Source organism: Episyrphus balteatus, chromosome 4 (assembly GCF_945859705.1).
Source record: "Episyrphus balteatus chromosome 4, idEpiBalt1.1, whole genome shotgun sequence".
Classification (NCBI taxonomy): Eukaryota; Metazoa; Arthropoda; class Insecta; order Diptera; family Syrphidae; genus Episyrphus; species Episyrphus balteatus.
The window spans coordinates 69,311,122-69,332,492 of record NC_079137.1 but is presented as its reverse complement, the minus strand read 5'-3'; the positions used below and the strand labels follow the sequence as shown (position 1 = coordinate 69,332,492).

The 21,371-nt window shown below is 32.1% G+C and overlaps 1 protein-coding gene across 1 annotated transcript; it reads left to right on the top strand.

Moving 5' to 3' along the window:
* The first annotated feature begins 9,776 nt into the window (after positions 1 to 9,776).
* LOC129918871 (uncharacterized) lies at positions 9,777 to 15,566 on the top strand. Its single transcript, XM_055999617.1, has 2 exons — positions 9,777 to 12,562; positions 12,626 to 15,566. The coding sequence occupies exons 1-2, from the start codon at positions 9,777 to 9,779 to the stop codon at positions 15,120 to 15,122; spliced, it is 5,283 nt and encodes a 1,760-aa protein (XP_055855592.1). The 3' UTR covers positions 15,123 to 15,566.
* The last annotated feature ends 5,805 nt before the right edge of the window (positions 15,567 to 21,371 follow it).

Sequence of the window (21,371 nt, the reverse complement as noted above, 5' to 3'; positions counted from 1 at the left end):
AGTCTAAATTTGGTTTGAAAACGGTAAATTTGATTTGTAAAAGGGCAAAATTGGCTTATAAAAATTTTAAATTGGTTTGCAAAAGGGTTAATTTGACTGGAAAAATTGTGAATTTGGTTTGCAAAAGATGAATTTGGTTTGAAAAAGGGGTGAATTTGGTTTGCGAAAGACGAAAATGGATAATTTGAGTTCTCATAAGGGTGAATTTGGTTTTAAAAAGATGAATTTGATTTGCAAAAGAGTTAAATTGGTTTGCGAAATTTTGAAATTGGTTTGCAAAAGGGTGAATTTGATTTGCAAATTGAAACTGATTTGTAAAATTTTAAAATTGGTTTGAAAAATTGTGAATTTGATTGCAAAAGATGAAATTGGTTTTCAAATGGTTAAATTAGGCCATAAAAAATGGTTAATTTGGTATGCAAATAGCTGAATTTATTTTTAAAGTTTTGAATTTGATCTTTTCAAATAGTTAATTGGGTACGGGAAAAAATTTCGTAAGCAGCTTAGTTATACTCACTGACAGTTCAGGCGAAAATTTATCAAAACCTTCAATTGACTTGAATGAAAATTAAGTTTTCACAAAGAAGGTAATCCTCACTGGAATTGGCGACGCAACTGATGATTTCATCTAGGACATAAACCTCCTCTAATGTGGCTCATGCTAAAGTGACACGCAAAACTGGTTCCATTGAATTTCTGAAATTTCAAAGAATCAATAACCGAATCACATGTGTTCTATGTGTTCTCAAAATCTTCCTTTTAAAACTTCTCCAAAAATGGGTTTAACTTTCGAGACTTATCTTGTATCGAGAGTGTGTCATTAAATTTTATCCACCAAGTCATCAAGACTTGTGTGTCTGTAGGTATATCCTCTGTGTGATAGTGAATATAGTTTGAATTATTAAGTATTCAACTCTCTTCCATATAAACCTTAACCAAACCAAACCATCGCACTATACGGATTGTCGCTTTTTGTCCCATAATCACCTGTTTCGTTCAACACACCTCTTTACCTATCTAACTAAGGTTTTATCCCATGAAAAACAGTGTTATTCTTGTGTTTGCATCGATGTTCGTGTCGTTGCATTGGTAAAGATGAATCCACAATCAGCCATCCGTGCTATCGATTCTAGTAGATTCAAATCCTTGTTGTAGACTTTAGTCCTTCCTCTCTGTCTCTGCCCATACATACACTAAATATATGTAGGAGGATGAAAAACCATAGTCAGTAGGTATTGTTTGACCAAACTACACAACGATCCTCATCTAACACAAATCCCCATGTAATTTCGCTTTGAGTGTATCTCTCTATCGATGAGATGGACAAAAGTACTCTTTAGAGGTACCTCAGAGTTGTTGTATTTCTACAGAAAATTTCCTGCTCTGCTCCCTAGGTATAAAGTGAGGTCCACTTCAGAGTTGCAATGAATTAACTATGTCCTTCTATCCCCTTTTTCACTTCCACCTCCTCATCAACTTGTGCCCTCTCTTTCAACCCAAAAAACGATGCAGTTCTTTGGAGAGGTTGTTTCCCAGAACTAAAGTTTGTAGGCCCGAAAATGTTACAAAGGACACTTTTATTTGTGTTGAGATTCAAATTTGTATTTTCTACTAGGCACTCTCTCGCGGATAGGGCGAGTGCATCCACATGTCCTTCCTTCCTTCCGAAATTTGTGCATTCTTTTCCGAAAACACAAACACACAACCATAAATGTATCCAACTTCGTCGTCGGATGCGGCTTTTACTTTATACTTTTGCATTTGAAGTTCGTTTGTCCAATACGTGTCCTTGTCGTCGTGTCCTGCTTACAGGAGCCTCCTTCATGTATGTATATATAGTTTTTAGTCCTTTTCTTTTTTAGCCGTTTGAATATTTGAAGTCCTTGTGTGTGTTCTTTGTTCTCTTCTTCACTTTAACAATATGCATTGGACATGTTAATCCTGTTGCAAGGACATCGAATACGACGATGACGACGACGACGAGGACGTCTCTTACGACGACGATGACAACATCCCAAGCACATCGAATGAGGTTAAGTGCTTGTACGAGCCAGTGTGTATGTTAGGAAAGGTACTCCAATGGCGGTTATGTCCTAGGTTGTTGTCATCGTCATCATCGTTGTTGTTGTAGTCCTAGAGTCTCGGTCGTCGTTCGTCGGTAGCTAAAAAGTACTTTGATTTGGAATTCTATGTTTTTGTTCGGAGGTGCGGAGTTGTCAAGTGCGTTTGTGTGACAGTACGTGATCGAGTGATTGATTGATTGGATATCCTTTGTGCATATGCGAACAGAATTTTCGTATACTCCCACTCGTATCTCTATACTTGTAGTAGGTCAATGCAGCGAGTTTATTTTTGGTTTTCCATTTTCTATCTTTTTTTGGCATGGCAACTATACCTACAACTACTATTTATTGGTTATGTGTGTGCAAAGTTTTTGAGTTGTGTCTAAAATTCAGTTGAAATGTGTTGCGAGGATATTCAGTAGATGATGTACGAGAAAAACTTCAAAGCTAATTATCCATTCAATCGGAATTGAACCTAGTTATCCACAAACAGAAAACTCAGTTTTATGTGTTCAGTAGGAATGGGGGCGCTGTAGCGTGGGAATTTTTTTTTTAAAGTTTGTTTTGGGATATTTTTGTTACAATTTTCAATCCCAATTAAATTGTTTTAGATTCTTGAAATGCTTTTTGAATATATATTCTTGTTAATGGAACTGTTTGCTAACTTTATCTTTCAATTTTCTCCCAAAAATTAGTTAGATAAACACTTTTCTTTGTAAAAGTTTAAGTTGAAATTTGATTTGCAAATTAAAATATTATAATTTTGGTTCAATTTCAAAGGGATTTTCTAATTTGTAGTCATCATTTCAATCTTAGAAAATGGACATGTATCATTTATTAGAGGGGTTTTGGGACTCATCAAAATTGCAGTTTGGTTCGTCAAAACTTAATCTACTACTAAACACACATTAGTTTAAATTGAACAAACTTCTACGACATTCTCTTTAAATTAAATTGTGACATCCAACATTATCCAATCCAATCAATACTTCAAATGTTTGTCCAGTACCGAGAGAAGAGTGAGTCACATCCCAAAACCAATTCATCCCTATTTCCTACATAGTTCGTTTTTTTTTTATTGTGTCCTTAGATTTCCTGCCATTCAACTTTAAAATGATTCCCTTGAGCACACACACTCACTCTCTTGGCAAACACAATTAAAAAATATCCTTTTTCCCAAAAGATAAAGATACTCTCACAGAAAGGGAGATAGGAAGAGTGTAGTACCTTCCTTGTGTGTGTGTTATCAATTATGTCAAAAGGATCACTTAACCGAAAACTTATTTTAATTCATTCAATATGCATAGTCTCTCTCTATTCTAACCTGGAGAACTCGTAACTATTATACAAGAGTAACTGGAGATATCATCGAGTTGAGGATATGTGTGTGTGTGATGAGAATAGAAAAGATAATGAATTTTCTATAACCCCTGTGGACCCTGATGATGCTGATGTGATGATGACAATGGTGGAACTTGAAACTTTCTATTGTAGATAAGTTGGAATCAGGTTTTTTTTAAACTTTTTTTTTTTTTGAAAAGATAAACTTTAAGAGATGTGATAGTGTTTTCAATGTTTTTTGGTTTGTTTTTAAGGTCGTTGAAAGTATTTATGTGGATTTTTCGTGTGTTGGGAAGAATATCAATTTGCAATTCAATTTGTTTAAGCGTTTTTAGAAAGCATAGCATGAGTTTAAAATTTTCGTAAAAAAAAAAAGGGTCAAGAAGAGGGATGAGTCAATGCCTTTCAGCAAGAAAGAAAGAAATGAACTAAAGGTTCGGATAGCAACTGCACAAGGAAAAGAGAGGAAATAGGGAACGGACACAATCCCGGAATTCTGAATCCTGAAAACACAGAAACCCGTAAACCAAGAAGTCCGAAATCCAAAGTCCCGAAAACCCTCATATCCTGAAAACCCAAAATAATCTGGAAAACCCGAAATTCTGTAATGCAAAAATCCCGAAAATAATAATTTTCGGTCGTTCCACCCGCTAAATTTGTTCCACTTATTTATAACATTAACTTTGTGAAATTTCAATTCGCTATCTTAAGCGTAAGAGGGTGCCAGTAACAGTTTAATTTTTAGGTTTTTTAGGTAATCTTGATTTTTTTTTTTTTTAATTTTTTTTGAAAAACAAATATTTTATTTAAGTTTTACTTTTCCTTATAAAACATATAAAATACTTTTTTTTCGAAAAAAATAATAAAAATAAGCAAAATGTGCTAATAAAAAGTCTGCGTGTACTACCTGTTGAGGAAATTTACTTGGAAGTGGCCCCAAAAATTATTATTTCGATATTTTTTTCAGATAAGTACAACAACCACAATTTTTTAAGCAATTTTTAATTAAAAAAAATATTTTTTAAATTGGAGCATTGACATATTTTTTCAATTTTTTTCAATTTTAATTACGGGATTTTGGGCTTTCTAGATTTTGGGTTTTCGGTATTCTGGGTTTTTGAGATTCTGGGTTTTCGGGATTTTGGGATTATAATCATATTTAAAGAGAATATAACGTAAATATACAGTATTATTGTTTCTTACGCCTTTATTTCTTAAATTAACACTTTTGGGACTATTTTTTTCGAAATCGAAATCCCAAAAATTTATAGAGAATGAAAAATTTTGGTTTTTTTTTATATAATTTTTCGGATCTTATTCTGAATCCTAAATTTACAGGATTTTTGGGATCCTGGGTTTTCGAGATTTTAGATTTCGAGATTCTGGGTTTTTGGATTTTCGGGATTCTGGGTTGTCGGGATTTTGGACTTTTGGGATTTGGGATAATTGGACTTCTGGGTTTTCAAAGAAATTTTTCATTTTATATAATTTTTCGGGATCCTATTTGGATTCTGGGCTTTCGGGATTCTGGGTTTTCGGGATTTTGGATTTTTAGGATTCTGAGTTTTCCGGATTTTGGACATTCGCGATTTGGGATATTTGGATTTCTGGGTTATCGTATTTTCGGGATTTTGGGTTTTCGGGATTTTGTCTGTATATTTTTAAGAACGTCCCAAAAATTTTTAATTTCATTATCTGAACAAAATGTCCAAAATTTCATCAAAAGACTCCTCTATCGTGTAGAAATTGATACAGAAAACTGCATAAGCAGCGTCAAAATCTTTCTCTTCAAGTTAAGGAAAACTATGATGAAATTTCTGTCTCTATCAAAGATTTATACAGAATGTACTCGAATTCAATCAATCCAGATGGCATTGCTGTTCCTTAGCAGAAACAAAATACCATCCCGGATGATTAACAGGAAGCAGGTCGTCGTCGTCCTCGACGCCTTTAGTGTTAGATTGTTATCACACACATGCCCGACACATCACCTAATAAATTTCTAGTAACACCGAACAGAATCATGAAGCAACATTCGAGTAACGTAGAAATATAGCAGCATCATATTGGAACATTGAGTGTCGTGATGTGATGTCTCGAAGAGTGAACACAACAACAGAGCCCTTCAATAAACTATCGCCAGCTATTGCCATTCTCTCCAAGGTACTTCCTACCTTGTTGTTAGGGGGCAACAAATCAGAAGTGCAATGTTTATCCCTAAAGGATAATGCATCAATGTCTGACTGTTTGCTATACATATATTGCTACATATCCCCATTTTGCTGCACTGTTCCCTTTATATATATAAATGGCAAATCAAATCTTCTAAAACTCCCACTTTTACCTATACAAATAGTATACCCCCTCTCACACGCGCACCTCGTCCCTTCACCTGATTAACTAAATTGATATATAGATGGTGTCTGCAACATCAGAGGGCAATTCTTCCGTGAAACGAATTTATAGATTCTCTCTATTCTCTACCGGATGGTCGGGGTCAATATTTCACTTTGACCTCAAAACGAATAGATAAATTGAGTGAGTTTGTTTGTGAATTGTGTATATCGCTGAATGCCACCTGGAGATAGAATATTCTGTATATCCTTGTCCCATTCATTCAGTGTCATTCACCGAATATACCAGCAGGAGATGCATTTCTCGTTTTTGACAACAAAAATAATATTTGCTTGGACCCCAAAGGGCCGCGCACAAACGCTAAATTATGAATCTCTCACTAGAAAACACATCCTGTAGGTATAGCGGTACTTAATCGCCTATAAATGAAAAAGCAATTTAAAACCCTTCCGATGGCGATTTCGAGGGAATTGATAATTGGAAAATTGCAAGATTCTTGATGCGAATCGGAATTGGTTTTTCTGGCAAGAAAGCCTTTTAAGTGGGGTCTTTAGCAAAGCCAAAATTTATCAGCTATGTACTTTGAAAGGTGAGTTTGGTAAGAATGATGTTATAATAAATCAATATTGTTCGATAACAAGTAAAAGTTGAAATTGGTACACCGTGGTGTATGCGTAACATTTTTCTTAGCTTTGTTGATTAGATGCAGTATTTAAATACTGATTCGCAATAAAATGCCCGACTGGGTAGAATGTACTTGCACTTATTTTGTAAAGATTGTTAAGAATTTTTATGTTAAAATTAAAATTAATTAATTTTAACTTGTTATAAAAATATTTCATAAAAAATGAAATTTCTGAAGAAATTATTAATCAAAGCTTCAAAAATTTCATCGAACGAAAAAAAAAAATAAAATGCACTATTATATCGAATGTACTTGCTCTTAGGTTTAAAGTTGTTTGGAATATTTAAAATTTTTAAAAAATCATAAAAGATTTTTTTTTAAGAAACTTAAAAATAAAACACTTTAAAATTAATATGTAATTTTGTTTAAAGTTACAAAACCATCTTTCTAAAAGGTTTTGACCTTCGAACCAAGTATGCCATTTAATTTCTTGTACAGCAATAAATTATAAGAAATTTTTCTTTGAAACGCGTTACAGCCGTTTTTTTAAATAAACAAAAATTTCCTCAAAAAAAAAAAGCCCCGATATTAAAAGGACAATATTAGTTGGCACATAAAAACAAAGTTTCAATACAATTCACTGGATTGTTTTCGAAAAAATAATAATTTTTCAAAAAAAAAATGAACTTTTTCATAAAAACCCAAAAATAATTTTTTTTTTAATTTATCTTAGTTTTAATAATAAAATTACTAAAACGTTCTTGCACAAAAATTTTCATTGAAACCGGTCGTGTCGTTTACGAGAACGTCAGCAAGTACCGTTTATAACTGTCAAAAAAATTATTTTTTTATATCAAAAGTACGATCTTATTTGCCACATTCGTGAATTTTTTGTAATCAAAATCGTTGGAGTTGTTTTTTCAGGAAAACAACCTTTTCCATTTTGATTTACATAGGTGAGATTTAAAAATAAAATAACATTGGAAAAATCATCTGTACGAAATTTTAAGAAAATCTGTCCACCTGTTTATTAGGCTGCAGCTTGGTGAAAAAATAAAAACAAACCCGAAATTAAAAAAAAAAATTCAAATAAACATTTGAAAAAAAATGATATGCTACAAATTTGTTTTACTTCTTGGTCAAAAGTTAAAACAAAATTTCTATTTTTCTTAAACGGCATAGGTAGTTTTCGAACAAAAATTACTCAAGTAGCACACTGGTGTATAAATTGGTGTAAATTCATTAATTTTGGTGTAAAATTGAGAAATTTGAATAAAATGGTGTATTTATCAAAAAAGATGGTATAAAAATTATACCATCATCTTTTCTGTGCAAAATTTCAACATTTCTTTTAAGATTCCGTGCAAAAAATACTCCGATATTCAATTGTTTTTATAATACACCATTATTGGTGCATAAAATTATTCGATTCTCAAATGAACCGAAACGGTATATTTTGTACACTCTCTTTGGTGTAGGAAGTACACCCTGTGGACATAAAATTCACCAGACTGCATAAGTGGGAGACGTCATATTTTTCCATGGCCGCCATTTAAATAATGAAAACAGCGATTAATTTATTTTACTATAATAGTACTATATCGGCCTAATATCCCGCATTCTTACTCTTTTCGATTCGTTTATATTATAATAAGAGAACGCTTCTAAAAAATGTAAAAACAACAAAAAAATTATTATTTTTGAAAAACTTATTTTTAAAATCGAAAAAAAAAATCATTAATTCATTGAAATTTTTGAGGCGCTCGATTTTTAAACGGGGTAGTGTCTAAAATAAGTAGAAGGAATTTGTTTCGTTCTTAAATTAGGCACTCAAATTCATATTTAATCATAAGTTAATTGTATTGTGATAGAGAATAATTTATTTTCATTTTTACTTGCGATATAGGTACTATACAGGGTGTCCCAAAAGTAATGGATCAAACGAAATTTGCTGATAGGCCAACTTTAGGGCTCTCAGAATTTGGTAACTTGTTCATCCCAAATCCTTACGGTTTTCGATTTAATGCAGTTTTTGTGAAATTTCGAAAAATCCCGACTTTGCAACAGTATTTTGCTTCTTCCGCTCATAATTGATTTTTGTTTTTAACAATTCTTTCACTAAAACATTGCCTAATAATAATAAAAAATTAATTAATCAAAATATTTTTCATTTCATACGCCATTTTGCTGCAAATTAATTAACAGTTCCATGTTTTATAAAAACTCAATTTCTTTCTTTTGTTTCAGAGCAACACCCTGAAAAAAGTTTGTATGGTGTGGCACTGGTTTATTATTTTGAAAACTTGTCGTGTTTTTGCAGTTTTCAAAAATGTATAAAAATTTCCAAAGTTGAAATTAGAACGAAAGATATCACAATTTGAATGCAAAAAAACAGACGTTTTCAGAGCAAAATAACAAACAAAAATCGAGGCTTTTGTTCTTTGTTATTTTTCTCTGAAAAGCCCTGTTTTGTTAGTTTTAAATTGTAATATCTTCAGTTCTAACTTCAACTTTGGAAACATTTATACATTTTTGAAAACTGCAAAAACACGACAAATTTTCAAAATAATAAACCAGTTCCACACCATACAAACTTTTTTTAGGGTGTTGCTCTGAAACAAAAGAAAGAAATTGAGTTTTTATAAAACATGGAACTGTTAATTAATTTGCAGCAAAATGGCGTATGAAATGAAAAATATTTTGATTAATTAATTTTTTATTATTATTAGGCAATGTTTTAGTGAAAGAATTGTTAAAAACAAAAATCAATTATGAGCGGAGGAAGCAAAATACTGTTGCAAAGTCGGGATTTTTTGAAATTTCACAAAAACTGCATTAAATCGAAAACCGTAAGGATTTGGGATGAACAAGTTACCAAATTCTGAGAGCCCTAAAGATGGCCTATTAGCATATTTTGTTTGATCCATTACTTTTGGGACACCCTGTATATCAAGTTATGCATTCGTACAAAAAAAAAAGTTGAGATAACATTTTTCCATGACATTACGATGGTAGAGAATGCTAAAAAAGTGGGTCCCGGAAGTCCGTCTGTCTGTCAGTCTGTGTTGAAGATATGGACTGGATCATGTGTATGATATACATCAGAATATTTGTTTATGTTAATACAGAATATACTTGTTCCAAAGTACTGTGCTTAAAAAATATGTTTTGTATATTTTCAACTGTCGAATATTATAAATATTTTCGTTTTCTATTTTTGTATCTGAATTATTAATATTAAGAATTTTGAGGAATAAACATTTAAACGTTCCTGATTTTGAATTGGACTTTTATTCAGTCTTTTATTTTCCTTCCCATCTTCAATCGAACATTTTGGTGCCGAAACCCGGGAACGTTTGTGTTTAAATTCTCGAAGTTTTTATTATTAAAAAATGACTACAAGATCAAGATCCTTGTCCGAAAAGCTCTTTAATCAGCAACAATCTTTGCTCATTCAAATTGAAAAGAGCCTTCTCAAATATCGAGAAATTACACCAGATAAAAGGACATCATCATCTATCAAAAATCGTATTTCTTCATTGCAATCCAAGTACGACAGCTTCAAAGAAAATCATGTCATGATAATCGATGAAGATGATGAAACCTCTAAGACGTACAACGATGAAGACTGGATGAGTAGATTTGAAGAGATCTATATTAATGCTCGTTCTGAACTAGAAGATGATCTCTATGTTCTCATGCCACCCGCTCCACATTCCGATTCCCTACCGGATTTCCAAGGGATACAAAATCAAACCATGAATCCAACACTGTTAAACACTATACCTAGCCAGAAAGTAAATCTTGGGAAAATCCAACTTCCTTCCTTTGACGGCACGTATAGTAATTGGTCCTTGTTCAACAGTTTGTACAAATCTATGATTCATGAAAACCAATCCATCGATTGTATCCAAAAATTTTACTATCTGCGGAGTTCTCTGACTGGTGATGCCCTCAAAATTATTGGAGAAGTTCCGTTGGTAGCTGAAAATTATCAAGAGGCATATAATTTATTATGCGAGAAGTACGAAAACAATCGTATTCTCTTTTCTAAGCACATGAAATCATTTTCTTCTTTGCCAATCATCAAGTCTGAAGATGCCGCAAGTTTGACTCAGTTACTAAATGTATCCAAAGAATGTATCTGTGTTCTAAAATCATTTGGTTTTGAGTTGAAACATTTTGAACCTATACTAGTGTATTATCTGGCTGAAAAACTTCCTCATGATACACGAGAATTTTGGGTGCAATCTTCTGGTCAAAAGAAAGATATACCGACTTTCAAAGAAATATCTGATTGCATCGAAATTCGAGTTCGCACCATTGAAGAAATGACACCGAACAAATCCAATTGGGAGAAGTCAGTATCTAAATCATCTATGAAGGACTCATCTCAAGGATTCAATAATTTCAACAGCAACAGATCCAAACAACCAAAAGCTTTTCACTTCAAGACTCCGAAAGAATCAAAACTATCAATCAAGTGTTGTTTATGTGAAGGTGATCACGTCATCCGTCAATGTAAAAAGTTTCTCGCTTTATCGACTACAGACAGAGAACAGGTAATTCGAAAACAAAATTATTGTTTTAACTGTTTTGCCTATAACCATCAGATGAAAAACTGTACCAGTATTCGTAATTGTGCTGAATGTGGCAATCGTCACAATACTTTGCTTCACAATCCTGCTATTCATTTTCCAAAACAATTACCTTCCTCTGAAACCTCAACATCCAAAATAAGTACCTATTCAGATAATGCTCATGCCAATTTTCACGTTAAACCAACAATATCAAGTCAAAGCGAAGTGTTATTAGCAACCATCATAGTACATGTCAAATCTTACGACAATACTATGCATCGATTCCGAGCACTTTTGGATTCAGGTTCACAAGCAAATCTAATGACTGAACAAACTGCTCAAACCCTTAAGTTACTTCGAAGTCCAATCCGTGCGAACATAAGTGGCCTAGCATCTACATCTGAGACAAAATCGAGAAGTAGCGCTGTTATTAACATTATATCTCCAACCAGTGATGAATTGCTATTAAGTGTAGATGCATTTATATTGCCTAAGATAACAAGTCGTTTACCGACTTCTAAAATACCGTTTCAATCTTGGCCTCATCTCGAAAAACTACCACTAGCTGATCCCACTTTTAATTCACCTGGGAAAATTGATATTCTCTTAGGGGCAGACTCCTATGCTCAAATTATGATGAACGGTTTACGAAGAGGTTCACGTAATGATCCAATCGCACAAGAAACTAAACTTGGATGGGTTATCTTAGGCCAAGTAAACTTCGATAAACCGAAACATATCAAAATTTCCAATTTTTGTTTGCGATCCGATATTGACTCCATGTTTCGAAAGTTCTTAGAACTGGAGAGTGTCCCAGACAAACGCATTCTTTCACCGGATGAAAAATGGTGTGAATCATTTTATGCTGAAACTTATCGTCGTAATGAAGAAGGGAGATTTATTGTTCGTTTACCTTTCAAAACATACGTCGATAAATCTGCTGTTTTAGGACGATCAAGATTAGGAGCAATAAATCGTCAATTGCAGCTAGAAAGAAAATTTATCAAGAACCCAGAACTCTACTCAAAATATAAGGAAGTCATGGCTGATTATGTCCAACAGGGACATATGCATCGAGTTTCCACTACTGAACAAGACCATATAGAAAATCTCACTCCTAATTCGATATCATATAATTGCAATTATATCCCGCATCATGCAGTCATAAAAGAAGATAGTTCAACTACCAAATTGCGAGTCGTCTTTGATGCGTCTAAAAAGACGACAAATGGAAATTCTCTAAACGACATCTTATTTACTGGACCTGCTTTACAAAATGACGTAATCAATGTAATCTTGAACTGGCGTTTCCACAAAGTTGCATTCAGCGCAGATATCGCACAGATGTATCGTCAAATCCAACTGCCTCAAGCCGATGCTGAATTTCAACGCATAATTTGGAGAAACAATCTAGATGAACCAATGCAAGATTATGCTATTAACACTGTGATGTTTGGAGGTTCCTGTTCACCATATCTAGCTATCAAGACTCTTCATCAATTAGCATCTGATGAGCAAGAAACGTTTCCATTAGCTGCAAAAGTACTTTTAACCGATATCTATGTAGATGATATTTTTTCTGGCGGAGATGATTCAAGGTATGCTTCTAAATTACAAAATGAATTAAATACTCTTTTGAAAGCAGGTGGTTTTGAATTAAGAAAATGGGCAAGTAATTGTCCCCAGATATTATCATCAGTTCCACCTGAAGCTCGTGAGATTCAACAACTTTTATCTCTCAATAAAAACGAAACTGTTAAAGCGCTCGGTATTTATTGGCAACCTGTTGAAGATAACCTTTCATTCAGTTTGAAGTTTGACCTTACCAATTTACCTAAAACAAAAAGATCAGTTATGTCCGTTATTGCCCGGTTATATGATCCAAGTGGTTGGATTTCCCCCATTATTGTTGTCGCTAAAATCATTTTAAAGCGTTTATGGTTTTTTAAACTTGATTGGGATGATGAGATTCCCAATGAACTACAAAATGACTGGCAAAATTTCCTTAATGGTCTAAAAGACTTGCCATCTATTCGAATTCCGAGATGGCTTAAAACAATGTCTACTAACCATTCTTTTCAATTACATGCGTATTGTGATGCATCTTCAAATGCTTATGCAGCTGTTGTATATCTAAAAACAATATCATCTGATGGCTCTATACATGTTACGCTGTTGACATCAAAAACTAAAGTTTCACCTGTTAAACCTTTATCCATACCAAGGCTTGAATTATGTGGAGCTTTACTTCTCACCAAATTGCTGAAACACATAAAATCCGGATTGAACATCAATATCTCTGACAAAAATATTTTTGCTTATACAGATTCTAAAATTGTTTTAGCATGGTTGAATGGGGATGTCAATCGATGGAAAGTTTTCGTTGCTAACAGAGTGTCCAAAATTTTGGATACGATATCTGTTCAACAATGGCATCACATTCCAACCGCTCAAAACCCATCAGATTGTGCTACCAGGGGAATGTATCCCAATGACCTGATTGATTACAAGCTGTGGTGGGAAGGACCATTAATTTTAAAGCAAAACGATACTCAAATCCTGAATTTAAATACTACTTATGACGACGTCAATGATGATGAAATATTTGCCGAAGTAAAAACTAAATACATCCTTACAATCACGGTCTCAGATGATTTCATCGAAAGATTTTCGACTTTTAATAAGCTTATAAGGCTATCCGTTTTGTGTTCTAGATTTGCTTTTAACGCACGTCAGAAAGAAAAATCTAATCGCATAACTAAACCTATATCTACCGAAGATATTCAAATTTGGACACTCTATTGGATAAAAGTTGTGCAAGCTTTATCGTTTCCTAATGATCTGGAGCATTTGAATTCGAAAAAGAATTTTTCACATCATAGACAGTTCCTTACACTGAATCCAGAAAAGAACTCTGATGGCATCATAGTTGTTGGAGGACGATTAGAACAGTCTAATTTATCTACTGAACGGAAACATCCAATCATCTTACCTGCTCGACATCATTTCACGAATCTTATTATAAGACAAGCACATTCAAATACTCTTCATGGTGGCATTCAAATAACTCTATCGTTTATCAGAAAAAAGTATTGGATTTTGAATGCTCGAAATGCTGTACGTGCTGAGATAAATAAATGTATCACCTGCTTTCGTCATAATCCAAAACCTTGTCAACAACTAATGGGTAATTTACCATCTCCAAGAGTACAGTTTACTCGTCCTTTTACTCATACAGGCATTGATTATGCTGGTCCAATTAACATTCGTCCAGCTAAAGGAAGAGGAATAACTTCAAGAAAAGGCTACATATGTATTTTTATCTGTTTTTGTACTAAAGCAATTCATATTGAAGCAGTCAGTGACTTGTCATCACAATCTTTCCTTGCAGCATTTTATCGATTTGTCGCTCGCCGTGGATACTGTTCTCATATTTACAGTGATAACGGAACTAATTTCGTTGGTGCAGATAAGATCCTTAAACGTAATAAATTGGAATTCCAAAAAACTGTTGAAAAGGACCTTTTGCCAACGTTGAGTAATCTAAATATCTCTTGGCATTTTATTCCTCCAGCTTCACCTAATTTTGGTGGTCTTTGGGAGGCTGGAGTTAAATCCATCAAATACCATCTTAAAAGAGTGATTGGAACATCTACCTTGACTTACGAAGAAATATCTACATTGCTATGTCAAATCGAAGCTGTATTGAATTCTCGACCGTTATGTCCACTTACAAACGATCCCGATGATTTGGAACCTCTAACACCTGGACATTTCCTTATTGGTGAACAGTTATTTTCTCCACCAGAAAGTAATTTGATTGACACAACTATAAGTCCTTTAAATCGTTTTGATCTTATACAAAAAATGAAGCAAGGATTTGTAAAACGATGGAAAAAAGACTATATAGGTCGTTTACAATCACGCCCAAAATGGTTGAAAATGGAACGAAATGTCGGCATTAATGATTTGGTTATAATCAAGAATGATCAAATACCTTCAATTCAGTGGCAATTAGGTCGAATTGTTGCAGTTCATCCTGGATTGGATAATGTTGTAAGAGTTGTATCAATCCGAAACTCTAATGGAATATGTAAAAGACCTATTAGCAAAATATGCTTATTACCAGACTGTGACCCAATTAAATCGTGTTACTAAAATCAATGCATCAACAAAAGAAGTATTCTTGAGTTAATGGCTTAGAGTGAAAACCCTGTCATTGTAGGCCGAGTAAGTGGCGGCCAGAAATCACCACTTAGCAATGGCAAGGTTGATCTTTATGCATTAACAATTTTTTTTTTTTTTTTCTTTCTGATGATCTATCAGCGGGGCCGGTATGTTGAAGATATGGACTGGATCATGTGTATGATATACATCAGAATATTTGTTTATGTTAATACAGAATATACTTGTTCCAAAGTACTGTGCTTAAAAAATATGTTTTGTATATTTTCAACTGTCGAATATTATAAATATTTTCGTTTTCTATTTTTGTATCTGAATTATTAATATTAAGAATTTTGAGGAATAAACATTTAAACGTTCCTGATTTTGAATTGGACTTTTATTCAGTCTTTTATTTTCCTTCCCATCTTCAATCGAACAGTCTGTCTGTCTGTATAAGGAGCTACAGCCTAAACGGATGGACCGATTGACTTCAAACTTGGTATGTAGCATTTTTTGGAGACTCTCCAGAGGGGTTTTCGGAATTAATTTTTTTGGACCAAACATAACGGTACTTGTCATATACCGATTTTAGTAAAGTTCAAATTGCTCAAAAACGGCTCTAACGATTTTGTTTAAAAAATTCAAATATAAGTTTTAAGATAAGGTCTATTTGCTAATGGAAAAATTTTTTTTTGAAAATCATTATTAACGGTACCTGCCATAGAACCGTTTTTTTCAAATCCGATTATCTCCGAAACTAATCATTTGATTTCAACGAAACTTTTTGTAAAGAAGCATTTACATACTTCAAATATAAACCAGAAATAAAATTTCCAAAAAAATAATTTTTGGATTTTTAAAAAAATTTTGAAAATTTTTTTTTGAAAAATCAAATTTTCGAAAACGGGACATTGAATTTTTTTGAAATTTTGTTTCTAGATGTTGATTAGTGATTTCTACAAAATGGCATACCAATTTTATTTTAAAACTTTTTTTCCAAAAAATTATTTATAAAAAATTAGTTTTTTAAAAAACGCCTCTAACGGTTTTGAAATTTTTTTTTCTAAAAATGCATCTTAATATATCAATCAAAACTGCATACTTGTTTTGGAGGGCAATTGGATTTCAGTATTTATTTTATTTTTTAAAAAAACGAATTTTATTTTTTTTTTCCAAATTTCTATATAAAAAGTCTTAAAAATTTAAGCAACTTTAACTCTAAGAGCAAGTTCGTGCGACCCAGTCGTGCATTTTATTTTCATAAGAAATAGTGTACATTTTAATTCATCAAACTATTTAAGGTTAAAAAAATAAACTTTGGTTCAAATTATAAATCAGAATAATTTAAATGGTGTATTTTATCCATAGATTTATTGTGTATTTTTCAATTTCAAAGGAATAATTTTTCACCAAAAACCAGTTCATTTTTTATACCACTAGCTCTATTTATATACCAAAATCGGTTTAATTTTTTAACCAGCGGAGTTTATTATATACGAGAAAATGGTATATTTTTTATATTCAAAATGCATATCACGAAAGTGCAAAAAATACCCCAAATATTTTGGTGTATTTTAAACTTTTGTGCTACTTGAGTAAGCTCATTTATTACATATTAGTATTATCGACAGTACATTTATTTATCATATTTGAGAAATCTCAGTTTTTGGAATCATACACGGAAAAAAAAGACCACCTTAAAAACAAACGGATTCCATATATTAAAATAAGCGGACTTTTGCATGGTTTTTCAACAAGATGATTAAGCGGACAAATCTCCTTAATTTCTTGAATGTGCAAATTTAAAATAAATCTACTTAATTTTACCGGAAAAACATCTTATTTTCATGTGAAAAAAAAAACATTTTTTATTAAAAGAAAAATTGCCAGCCACTGCAGATCGATTTTTTACAGCTGTTGGATCACTAGGAGCGCGTGCTTAACCATCAGCTCATCTCACTGTTGTAAATAAGTATTATTATAATCTGCAACTAAAGCTGAAGTCTGGCGATAATTTTTAAATTTCTATTTTTATTCGTTTTTTTTTAAGATGAAAATTTATTTTAAAATGAAATGAATTCACCTTAAGTTTTACAGAATTTAAGCGAATTCCACCTTTTTTAAGCGGAAATTGTATTGTTCTTAGGACGGTGGGATTTGAAGTGCCCTTTTTTTCTCCGTGTATTTTCTCCCCACAATAATTAGTTAGTGAAAATAATTGATTTCAAATACTTTTTTATTTGTTCTTAAATTTGGCTTAGAATTTAATATCCAAATAAATTTGGATTGCTTTTTCTTCTTGATCAAATTCATTGACTTACTTAAAACTGTATTAAATTTTAACCTAGGTAGTGTTCTAAAATTAAAATAGTACCTTAAAGTGAACCTCCTTTTTGATACAAAAATATTCTTCTTCATCTCAAAGTCTATATCTTTTGGTCAGAAATTTTAAACTCCTGACACTTTTACTGTCATATCTCTGTGGTTGACTTCATTATGCATTCGGTTTTCCCCAAACAAAAAAAACAAGAAGTCTCCACAAAACTCTCCCCAGACTATATGACCAAAAAATTCCAACCTCATCTCAATTCTCAAATGATATTGAAGCCATTTGGGACAATTTTCATCATAGGTGATGTCTGAGAATTTTCAACAACATTGCACTTCATTGTTCGTCCTCTGGTTGGATGCTATTCAAGAGAAACAACTAACACACAGAATTGAATTCCTTACACACACATCAGCCTCATAACTAAATAAAGTAACTTCTGAAGTAGATGATTTATATGAAGTGAAACTGACTGAAAGGTGGAAGGAGTCTCATCGTCCTTTTCATCACTTCAATTATATCAAATTGCATTTAATGCAAATGAATAATATCAATGAAAAAGGATTTTCGTCCTTTTTCTATATCTTCTGTCTGGGGTGCATCAAATTTATATGAGGATAATGAATTCCCAGTCGAGATAGAAGAAGATGCAGGCAGCAGGCAGTCATCCATAAACCGATTGAGTGTTATTTTCCCTCAAAAAGTTGTCCAAAAGGATTATGTTATTTATGTCGTGTGTGTGAATTTCCTGCCAAAATATGAAGGTTCATTCGATTTTCCTGGATTCAAATGGATTTTAATCAGCATATAAATGTTGATTTTGCAAAGTTCGAAGGGAAGGATAAATGGTTTTTCATATATTTCAAAATCTCAAACAACAAAAAAAAAGTCCTTTCTACACACACACATACAAAGATAATCATAAAAAGCAAACATAAGTAAATCCATTTCAAATATTACTATTTGTATACCTCTATGCCTTCTCTACCACGTTTATAAGGAATTTTTTGCATTATGAACATTATGCTGGGAGAAGCCAAAAGCCTACAGCTTACAGCCTATAGATTGCTACGACTTCCCTCAGGCACAAGTGCACACGATATATGTAAGTCCTCGAATAATATGAACATTAAAGTTAGTAATTATGAATGGAATCCCGAATGAATGGCCATTGAAAAGTATTTAAAGTGGGTTCTCTTCTCTGTGCTCTCTGCTCCTGGCACTGGTACACTCGATGTGTGCTGTGGTGCTCTTGAGAAACACAAACATAAGGATTGCATCCTGTAAGGTTATAGGTACTCCTATGTTATGAGCTTTTCCTGTGTTAAAGATTCAAGTTGTTCTCGTAGAGTCTTGTTTGTTTTTTTGTTTCCTTCTTCTTTCTTTTTTTTTGTTAGATATTTTGCATTTTAACGTCATCATAGTCAACGACACCGAAAACTCAAGTCGACTATATGGCAACGTCCTGTGTAGATATATGAGAAGGAGTTGAGTACTTATACTTAAATAAAAAATGAACATCAACAATTCCTTGATAGAAGTAAGGTACTCCCCCTCAAAAAGTCCTATGATGAATTATTACAGTAACCAAAATGGAATTTCTACTAGAATGGGTTATATTCCGTTATTCTATAGATTTTTGTAACTGCTCCTGTGTGTTATAGTTAGTTAACTGCTGAAGGATAATTGAATTGCAAATTGATTGTTGGTTTTTGGTTGACTGAATGAAATATTTTTGAAGCTCATTTGACTTTTGACAACGATGATGTTGATGATGATGATGCTGACGTTGACGATAATGATTGTTTTTGTAATAGTGTCTCTTTTTATTGAGAGAGGTTATATGTATGATTGAAAACTTCTGTGCAAAAACTAGAACAAAAATTAATGAGAGTCATTCACTGTATTTTCAGTTTATTTTTAATTTGAAATTGATTGGTATTTAGCAAAAAGCCTTGGGTTATATTTCTACTATAATATTTCCATTCGATGTGCGGTTTGAGAGTTTTCTGTTGAAATAATGTCAAAAAGGATGATGCATTTTCACAATATACCTATTTCTATTTTAGAAAATAATTATTGTTGAATGGAAATTCAATTTCTGATTAAAGATGTGATATAGTGTGTGCTCTAATGGATTTCTATGTCAAAACTAATTCAAAGCTATTTTCAGGAGTTGTTGTGAATTTTTCTACCAATATTGTTTTGGTTTTTATTTCAAGGACAATTATTTTTATTTTTGACGTGATAAGGTCTTATAAATCGATGAACCATGGCAGCCACCACGAAAAAGTGACGTCATTTTCTCCCGTTCCACTTTTAATTTTTAGATGTGTGGCAAAAATTTTAATTCAAAATTAAAAATAAACTATTAGAGATACAAAAATCTTCTATAGCTTATTTAAATGATATTAACCTAAAGTTGAAAAGACATTAAGGATTTTTAAAAATTCTGTCATTTAATAAGGAAATAGAGGTAAAACAAAATTGAAAAAAGTGGCTGTTTTCTAAACGCAAAGTTGTAGAAAGTTGATTTTTTTTTTAATCGATAGATAAATTTATTGTAAGGCTGACAATAGTGGTGAAAAAATTCTAAAAAAAGTTTCAAAACCAAGTTATAAATGGTTTTTTAAAACTAAAACATGAGGTAGACCTTTGACAAAGTATAGTGATTATAGGTAAGGGACATTTTTTTTTACAATTTTAAAAACGTCATTCGAAAGATAGTAAAAAAAAAATGTTAGGGGTTTATAACGAACTTTTTTTCAAGTCTCTGCGTTTCGAAATATGAATTTTGGAAAAAACACCTACTTTTTTGGGGTATTTTTGGGTAAGTTTTTTTTTTTTTTTAAATTTTTCGTAGCGTTTAAAAAATCTCAAACTTATAGAACATGTAGTCTAAAACTATGTAGTCTATAACTATAACTATAACTATAAATTGGTATTTTAAAAAAGTTTTTGACCTAATAACGGGAAAAACAAGTTTTTTTGTATCAAGCTTTTTGACCGTTTTTAACCGTTTTTTTTATTTTTATCTTTTTTATCTTTAAAAAGAAAATGGATTTTTGGGTGATTTAAGTGATTTTTTCACTTTTTTCATAAGAAATGATTGTTTTTAATAAATTATTTCAATAGTTTTTGCGCATTGTAAAAATTTTAAAATGGTTTTATTCTTTAGAAGATATTGAGAAAAGAAAAAAAAAGGAAATTTTTTAGCATTTTCTTGTAAACTTATGATTGTTTGAAATAAATAAAAGCTTCAATTGACTCATTTTAAACAAATGCACACAACATGTTTTCTTACGACGGCGACGTCCGTAAACCGGCTTTACAGACAACCTCTTTTTTCAATGAAAATTAATTCCACTTATATGTATGTGACTTCAGAAACATAGATGATTCCAAACGAACTTTTAGATCATGTTTTCAAACTCTACTGAAATGATTTGAAGTTATTTTCCTAAGAATTGTTCATCTCAGTAGGTAAACAAGAAGAAAAATATCTCAAATTGATTCAATGAATTTCCGAGGAAAAACAAAAACCAAAAGACATCTTTGTCTTACTATGCAGCAAAATAAGAGATGGAAAAAATAAAAAGGCGAAGAAAATAAATCAATTAAACCAAAATTCCATTAGCAATAATCATATTGTATTTAATATGAAAATAAAAAAAAAGTGTAAAAAATATTACTCATACACCACAGTGACCTGTTTTGTCATTAATTCTTTTAATACATGATAATCATTGGTAACATTTTTTTATCAATATTAAGAAATAAAATAACGAATTGAAGGCAGGGTGGACCCCTTTTTCGTAGAGCATATTAGAAAAGCTTTTATTTAAGGGCCAATTTTTCCATAGTCAGATAAACAGTCAGTTAGTACTTATTCACCGAATAGAGAGAAAATT